Source organism: Acanthisitta chloris, unplaced genomic scaffold (assembly GCF_000695815.1).
Source record: "Acanthisitta chloris isolate BGI_N310 unplaced genomic scaffold, ASM69581v1 scaffold15858, whole genome shotgun sequence".
NCBI classification, from domain to species: domain Eukaryota; kingdom Metazoa; phylum Chordata; class Aves; order Passeriformes; family Acanthisittidae; genus Acanthisitta; species Acanthisitta chloris.
In genome coordinates, this window is record NW_008686609.1 from 15,985 (window position 1) to 24,503 (window position 8,519).

An 8,519-nucleotide genomic window follows, 5' to 3' on the forward strand; every position below is an offset into this window, starting at 1 on the left:
AAATGAGTTTTAATATTTCTCCAGTTTGTGGCTGTTCTGAGAATTTGGTCACACAGTGTGAACTCCTTTTGTGTCACTGAAACTTACCTTGCTATTCCAGTGGCCACAAAGAAGTTCTCAAAAAGCAAAGAATCTCTGTTGTTTGGTGCTCCACACATTCCACTGTGGATGGCTGTTCCTCTCTTGCCTTTGAAAATTGTGAGATTTTTAACCCAATGGCATTTGTGCAGCAGGAGAGGACATGCTCTGCACCATGTTCTTAACAATGATGTAAAGATATATTGCTCCCAAGTTCTTTTTGTTTGATGTTTTTTGTCCTTCCCAATCTTTCCTGGGTTTTCACAATAGTTTTTCAAGTACTATAAGTAGTACTTCTCTAACTTTTCCTTTGTTGCCTACATGCAAAAGAAAAACAGGCAAGGAGTAAAATTCTAGGAAAATCTCTTTTTTTCCAAAGAAACTTAGTCTTTGACTTTCTCTTTTCAAGTATGACCTCATCAAGATTTCCAAGCTTCACAGTCTTCCAGCGTTGTGTTGGAATGCCAGGGATGAACACATCAAGGATCTTTACAGCTTTGGAGAAGCTCTTATTCTTTTTCCTGGCACAGACAGTCCATTAACCAGACAGAATATAAATGTGGAAAGATGATTATTCTGTCACAAGATAACACAATTATAGTGTTCTCTGTAGTTAGTGCAGGGCTGCTTTGGCAGCTGAGCAGAATACTGAAACCTACCCTGTTCCTGTTCAGTCTCTTACATATAAATTAGCATTGGTTTAAAGAGGTCTTGTCTATTAAATTTAGGGCCATACAGTGTACGTGCAGGTAACAAGGGGGTAAAGTAATTGACACCAGCAGTGAGGAGACAGGCTTGGGAGTGACAGTAGATGAGCAGCACATCATGAGCTGTAGTGTGCACTAGCAGCCCATAAACCAGTGGAATCCTGGGCTGCAGCAAAAGGAGTGTGGGCAGCAGGTCAAAAGAGGTGATTCTTCCTCTCTACTCTGCTCTCGTGAGACCCACCTGGAATACTGTGTGCAATTCTGGTGTCCTCAACATAAGAAGGATGTGGAACTGCTGGAGCAAGTCCAGAGGAGGCCACGAAGTTGGTAAGAGCACTGGAGCTCCTTCCCTTTGAAGACAGGCTGAGAGAGTTGGGGCTGTTCAGCCTGGAGAAGAGAAGGTTGTGTGGAGACCTCAGAGCAACTTTTCAATATCTGAAGGGCCTACAGGGAGCTGGAGAGGGACTCTGTGTTAGGAACTGCAGTGATAGGACAAGGGGTAATGGGTTCAAACTGAAGGAAGTAAGTTTAGATTAGATGTGAGAAAAAAGTTTTTTACTCTGAGGATGGTGAGACATTGAAACAGGTTGCCCAGGGATGTAGTGGCTGCCCCAACCCTGGCAGTGTTCAAGGCCAGGCTGGATGAGCCTTGAGCAACCTGATCTAGTGAGGAGGTGTCCCTGCCCAGGGCAGGGGTTGGGGCTGGGTGACCTGTAAGGTCCATTCCAACCTTTAAATTCTATGGTTCTGTGATTCTGTTGTGCTTGAAAATGCACATACTTGTAAGTTGTGTGGTCTTGAATTGATTGCAGTATGTGAATTCCCATATATCTGTTGTTAACTGATACTCTCTGTACCCTAACCCAAACCCTAACCCTAACCCATGTGATCAGTGGGTTATTTTGCAGTTATGTTAGAAAATTTGTTGCATATTGAACCATTCAGAATTCTTTTCTCTGTATATTTTAGTGCTTCGATTCTGGTTTTTATTTTGTTGGATGTTGTTACTAATTGATGTTAGTTAACTTCCATTTGGCTATTGTATAACTTTATGTGTGTCAGCATATTTGTTGTTAACTTTGCCTATCTAATTTCAGAGACAGATGTTTATACTTTTGGACTTGGACAATATGGGCAGCTGGGACATGGGACTTTTGTTTTTGAAAGTTCAGTACCAAAGTCTGTGAAACACTTGAAGAGGCATAAAATACGTAATGTTGCATGTGGGGAAAATCATACTGCTGTAATAGCAGGTATGTAAGTCAAAAATGCTGAAATTAATTTCTACTTTCTCTATTATACTGTAATAGCTTTTGTTATAAAATGAGCAGTAGCAGAAGACATACAAATGTGCTGGTTCTGAAGGCTGAGTGAGCTGGGGAGGAAGCTGGATTTGCCAGGCAATTCTGATTCACAGCCATGCCATGCATAGCTCTGTACCCTGTATCTCCTGGGGAATTAGAACCTCATAATCATGCCTTGCTAAAAAATAGTCTTCTTCAGAAGACTTTGTTTAAAGGCAGTTTAATTATTTTGTTGGGGTGTTTTGGTTTTTGGGGTTTTTTTTACAAATTGTTTAGACTAACTCACATCTCAGACAGTATTTTGCCTGAAAATAGGCATTTTTAAAATCAGAATCATCTGTTGAAAATTTAAAAATAGTCGTTCAGGTTTTGCTTTTGGAAGAGAAGTATTTTTTACTTGCATGTCCTGTTACTTTGTTTGTGATGGTTCTGTCCTGGTTTTGTATTGAATCTTTGTTACAACATACTTTTTTTTCCACATGCAGAGAATGGCCTCATGTTTACTTTTGGAGATGGACGACATGGCAAGTTAGGCTTTGGAGAAGAGAGTTTTAGCAATCTGTTTGATCCCACTCTGTGTTACAATTTCTTGAAGTTTACAGTCCTTTTGGTAAAACTTTTGTTCGTGCTTCTCAGTCACCAAAATATTTATCTTTTTATGAAACACATTGTTAATGAGAGTTGAAATCTTGCTACAGAATTATTTATTTCTGTAAGATTTAATTAGTGGGCAACACAAACTGAAGGGAAGAGGAAATTATATGTGCTTACCACAGTGTTCATTTAGTTTAGAATGTCTTTGGCTTGGACTGCACGTACAGGCTGCTTTGGAGGGTTTTATTCAGTATTTTGTGCTATGCTGTTTTGGTCTATAAAGCTGTGGTAACCTATAAAATGAAATACTTACTGCTCTTGGATTATTGGAAGTCAGGGGAAATTAATATCTGGTGTTCTAGAAACATCATCATGTTTGTGTCGTCTTTTCAATCCTGACAATTTTTGTGCAGGTTTTAAACCCTTGAAAATTTGAGGTGTTGCTTTTTTGATTCCAAATGGGATGAGAAAGCAGAAATGCTCTTCTTTTTTTTTCAAGAGTTGTGTAAGGGAATTGTTTTCATCTATTCCTTGAGGTGTAGAAGATACAAATGTCACAGAATTGTCAGTACCATGACATGACATGAGTCAGGACTGAGCAAAACTTGGGACAAAATTTTGGGACAAAATTTGGATCACTTCTGTTTGTTTACTGGAATTGGAGTTTAAAGAAGCTGAATCAGAAGTGGTGAGGGTTTTAAATTTGTTAGAAATCCAATCTTTATTTTGTGGATTTTGTGATAAAACATTTTGGTTTGTGTCACTGAAACTACCAGTATTGCCCACGTTTGACCTGTATCAAAATATCTAGCTCTAAACTCTTGAAAATCAGTGAAAAGATCTTACTATCTTCTGTATCAATAATTTGATAGACCTGTTCTGTTCAATATAAATGCATTGTATTTAACTAAGAAGAAGTGGACATAAATCACTTGTCATTAATAAATGAAATACTTTTCTCTTGCTGATGTAATTAGGAACAAAACTTCAGTCAATTTGATATGTCTTACCTTTATTACATTTTTCTTATAATCTAAGCCCCTAGAGATGATTGTAAAAAAATAACATCCTTGTGTTGATACCTGCAAATGAAATAATCAGACTTTTTTTGAGCTGTAGGTTGCTTGTGGTGGTTGTCACATGCTAGTTTTTGCTGCTCCAAGACCTAAAGGATCTGAAGAAGTACTCTTAGAAGATTTGTATGAGAGAGGTTTGACTTCTACTGTCCCTAAAATAACTGGAGAGTTTGTACTAGCAAACACCTTACAGCTCTCGGCAGCACGAATACGACGTCGGGAGAGGGTAAATGTGAAGATATTTAGAGTTGCCATGTTTCTTTTACGAAACAAAATCACTTTTAAAGCTAAAATCATGGAATGGGTTGGAAGGGACCTTAAATATCATCTACTTCCAATTCCCTGCTGTGGACAGGGACACCCATCCAGCCTGGCCTGGAACACTCCCAGGGATGGAGCATCCACAGCTCCTCTGGACAACCTGTGCCAGTGCCTCAGCACCCACACACTAAAGAATTTTTCCTAATACCTATTCTAAACCTATTCTATTTTAGTTTGAAGCCATTCCATCTTGTCCTGTCACTACATGCTCTTGTAATCTCAACCTATACCCAGTGATAAATATGCCTTCTTGAAATAAGAGTTTAATCTTAATGTATAAAATGAAGAATCAATATTTACCTTTTTCCCCAAAATTGATGCAGGTAAAAGATAGGTATTGGTCACATTTTGCATGTTTATTTCTGTGAAAAAATATTAAAATTGGTTTTGTGGGGTTTGGGGTTTTTTTGTGTTCTAAAATGTAGAACCCATTCCTTTGCATTTTTTAAATTATCTTAGAAATATTTTTTCAAAACAACAAGATCTTGACTCTTTTGCTGTTCCCTCTGGGCCCTTGAGTATATTAAGCAAGTTCATAGTCTATAAAAGATCAAAGGAGAACATTTTACAATCATCTTAACATACCCTGAGATCCTGTAGCTACTTAAAATAGTAGTTTCTTCTCCTTTATCTCCACTACACATTCCATGTGATTTCCTTAAACAGCACAATGAGTTGGATTATTTCACCTTATCTGTCTGAAAACTAACCCTAGCAAAAGCTGCATTCATTTTGTAAAATTATATTGATGTGGATTAAACAGCTCAGTGTTATTTGAGAGATTAGTTTTTCATTTTTAATAAAAATCTAAGTTCTTTTTCTCCTTTGTCTATATTTTAAGCCCGCTTGAAGTTATTGCGTAAAAAAATGATCTAAAAAAAGTCCCACTATATACCTGCCCACTTTTCAGGACTATAAATAATTAAAGTGTTAAAGATACTTATTTCTGCTCTGTGTACAAAGTGGCAACACTGTATCATCAACTCTAAGTAAATGCCACTGTCGAGGGTGAGAGATTGCTTAGATTTTGTTCTTCTGATTTTATTCTCAATGTATTTTTGAATCTTTTAAAGGAAAGGTCCCCAGGACAGTTTGCTCGAATGGCACAAACTCTGCCTGCACTGGGAGAAAGCTTCTTAAAGTCTTCATTGCCTGTGACTAGCAACACTAGCCCCTTCTGTTTTTCTTCAACAAGTCTTCCTAAAGCTGAATCTGTGATGGGCAGAGACCACGAAAAAGGTGAAGTGTCCTCACATCTGTTTTTTGCTAAGTGTGGTTTGGCTCTTGTTATTCATAAACAAATGCTCACTTTGAACATGAAAGAAGGTTTGAGTTCAGTCTTACCTCAGGAGTGTCTGGCAGCATGGAGACACAAAATGCATACAAGGAATTGCCTGACACTGTTCATGTTTGGAAAACATGCTGAAAGTTTTCAAGGAGGGTTGAGTGAAAGAAAAACAGTGATACAGCTCTGGAATTTTGCACAGATTGTCTAGAGCAGTTCTGAACTTCCTCTGGGTTCCTGGGCATGTGTGATTTGCTGGGAGGAGAATTGCTGAAGAGTGCAGGATGCAGTGCATCTGTGTAAAAATTAGCTCAGATTTGTTGGATAGTCAGATCGAATTTGAAGGTAATTAATTTAGTTAGAATTAAGATGATTATTTGCAAAGCTGCCAACATGTCCATTGGCATTTCCAGTTCCAGGAAAGCAATACAGTAAAATTTGAATTGCGTTAGATTTTTTTTAGCCCTAAAACCTCAGGTTTTGTGTCATATGGTCACATACCTGATGAATTTGAGGCCAAGCAGCAAATTACATAGGCACATTTTCATGGTGCTGCCTTGGAGTTAAACTCCCTGTGTCTCCATCCATTACACAGATAATGTGCAATGTGGATAACATGGCTGCAGCTAATTTGGTCTAATTGTTGCACTACTATTAAAGAGATTAGGCAGAAGAATCTTTGTCTCATGTAATATTAATGCTTTGAAAGTCTGCAGAAATGGTCATGCACTGAGACCAGACTGCTGAGCTACCCCTGATGTTAATACTGATGAAAAGGAAGTGTTTCAGTTCATTGTCAGTAAAATAGACACAATCTCTATTTAATAAAGCATAGGCTGTTCTATTTTCTACATACTGCTTGTTCCTATGGCATGTATTTATTTCCCCCTATTCTGCCTTGCAGAAAATAATCATCAAAAAGATGAAGCTGGTGAAGTCTCTGCAGAAGAAGACTCAGATAATGAAAATATGGACAGAAACCTTGGAGATACAACTGACATTCTAAATATGGTAATATATTCCAATAATCGTAGAATCATAGAATTTAAGGGTTGGAATGGACCTTACAGATCATCCAGTCCCAACCCCTGCCCTGGAGAGAGACATCTCCTCACTCGATCAGGTTGCTCAAGTCTCATCCAGCCTGGATTGAACACCACCAGGGTTGGGGCTTCTGGTGCCTCCTTGGGCAACCTGGGCCAGTGTCTCACTACCCTTACAGTAAAACACTTTTTCTCACATCCAACCTAGACTTTCTTTCCTTCAGTTTGAACCTGTAGTTTAGTCATTTTTGTGCAGGGGAAGACAAAGAAGTTGAGTCATGTTTCATGGTCTAGTACAGAGCTCGTGACTAGCCCAGAACATTCTGTGTGACACCAAGAAGCACTGACGTGCTGTTAAATGAGGGCACATTTCATACCATCATCCAATGCCAAAATATGTTTTAACTTTCTGAGTACTGTTGTAACATGAGATTGAAGCAGTCCAAGAAACGCAGCCACTCCCCATGGTTTAGCTCTGCCTGACAGAAAGAGAAGGATGCTGGATACCACAGGGTATCCTTTCACCTTGCTTTCTTGATGATTTCCAGGAGACAATTGCAGGCAATGAGGCAGAAGAGCTATCTTTTCCTGTTTTGAAAGAGGGTTTTTAGTACAGGTGGATCATATTAAAGAGAAGACCAAAATGCAAACATTCTGAGTATTTGCCAATCCCCAAACTTGTTCCTACATATGTCTTTTATTTAAAAACCATGCTCACCTTATTGCTTGTACACCTTCACAAAACATTTGTCTCTCAGCAGAAAGGACATGTCCTGGCTTTAATGCAGTGCACTGGAAAGAGAAAAAAAAATTCAGTGGAATGCAAACTCTCTGTGGATTTAGCTCAGAGGATGTTGTCAGTTATGCTGAAGAGATTGCACATTTTACAGGAATCATTGTTTCTTTGTCCTCAAAAGTACTTAGTCATTTAACAGCCACTTCGTGCATGCCATTTATTTAATAGTTGTAAAACTTTGCTTTCACTTGCAAGAAAAAACATGTTTTCAGATACAGTGCCCATGATGGCCTTCATTAATTTTCTGAGGCATTATTGACATATCACACACTTCATGTGCTAGGCTTCCTTCTCCTTTTTGGTTTGCTGCCTATCATGAATCAATTTTAAAACATCAGAATGAAACAGTAAATTTGAAAAAAGTGAAATGATCTTACAGATTTCTCAGCCTGACCATACAACAATATTAAAATGTTCATAAAATAGCTCTGTTTAGTATAACTGAGCTTTGATGCTGCTTTCCCTCTAAGTTGTATTTATTTTTAATGGAGATCTTATTTTTTGCAGACACATGCAATGAAATTGAATCCTGGTGACTGGTCCTTAGAATTATCACCACTCCAAAAGCAGAAGGTACTGTAACTACTTATATATATGTTTGCTTACAGTGATGGAAAAAATATGCAATTCTTGTATTATTCTGGTACTTAATTTTTTTTGCTTTCAGTTTTAAAAAAGCTAGGCAAATTTTATAGGCCTCCTTTTGCTGGTTTTCTGAATATCCATGAGCTAAAAATCTAACAACCTGCCTGAAGTCAGAGAGAATTTGTGCAGGCACACAGAACTCCTCACATCCATCATAGCTGGGAGTTTATAATACTTCACCAGTGTAAGAAGCATGTTGTAATTTAAGCTGGTAACATACATTTCTACTGATTTGTTGATATGTACATATTCTGATTGACTTTTGGGACACAGAGTAAGTAAAGATTTTATTTACAGATACTCACCACGGAGTATATTTAAAGGAGCGATAATACTGGTTTTAATTAGGAAATTAAAATACTTCTGATTACCTTCCTGTTTCACTCCTAAAGTGACCTCTACTTTTCAGCATTTCGATATATTTCATTATAATTTTATTTTATATTTTTTAGATTATTCTGCAGAATTTGTTATATAAGTGTGAAATTTAAAGCAGAAAGACAACAGATTTTCAGACTTCTTAGAAAATGTCTAACAATGAGTGCATCAGAGGATTTCCCAAGGGGGAAGGAGGAGGAAGGTGGAAGGGAACTGTACTCACTGCTGTCTGTTCACACAGCCTCACACATTGCACTGCTCTGGCTTATGGCACGTGGTAGTGGCTGGACCG

The 8,519-nt window shown here is 38.0% G+C and overlaps 1 protein-coding gene across 1 annotated transcript in view; it reads left to right on the top strand.

Moving 5' to 3' along the window:
• Window positions 1-8,519, top strand: part of RPGR (retinitis pigmentosa GTPase regulator) — a 26,644-nt gene that overhangs the window by 14,680 nt on the left and 3,445 nt on the right. The window contains exons 8-13 of the mRNA XM_009080240.1: window positions 1,883-2,038; window positions 2,575-2,699; window positions 3,803-3,985; window positions 5,154-5,319; window positions 6,270-6,376; window positions 7,712-7,777. Of these exons, the coding sequence (XP_009078488.1) occupies window positions 1,883-2,038; window positions 2,575-2,699; window positions 3,803-3,985; window positions 5,154-5,319; window positions 6,270-6,376; window positions 7,712-7,777 (803 nt within the window). The remainder of the gene's footprint in view (window positions 1-1,882; window positions 2,039-2,574; window positions 2,700-3,802; window positions 3,986-5,153; window positions 5,320-6,269; window positions 6,377-7,711; window positions 7,778-8,519) is intronic.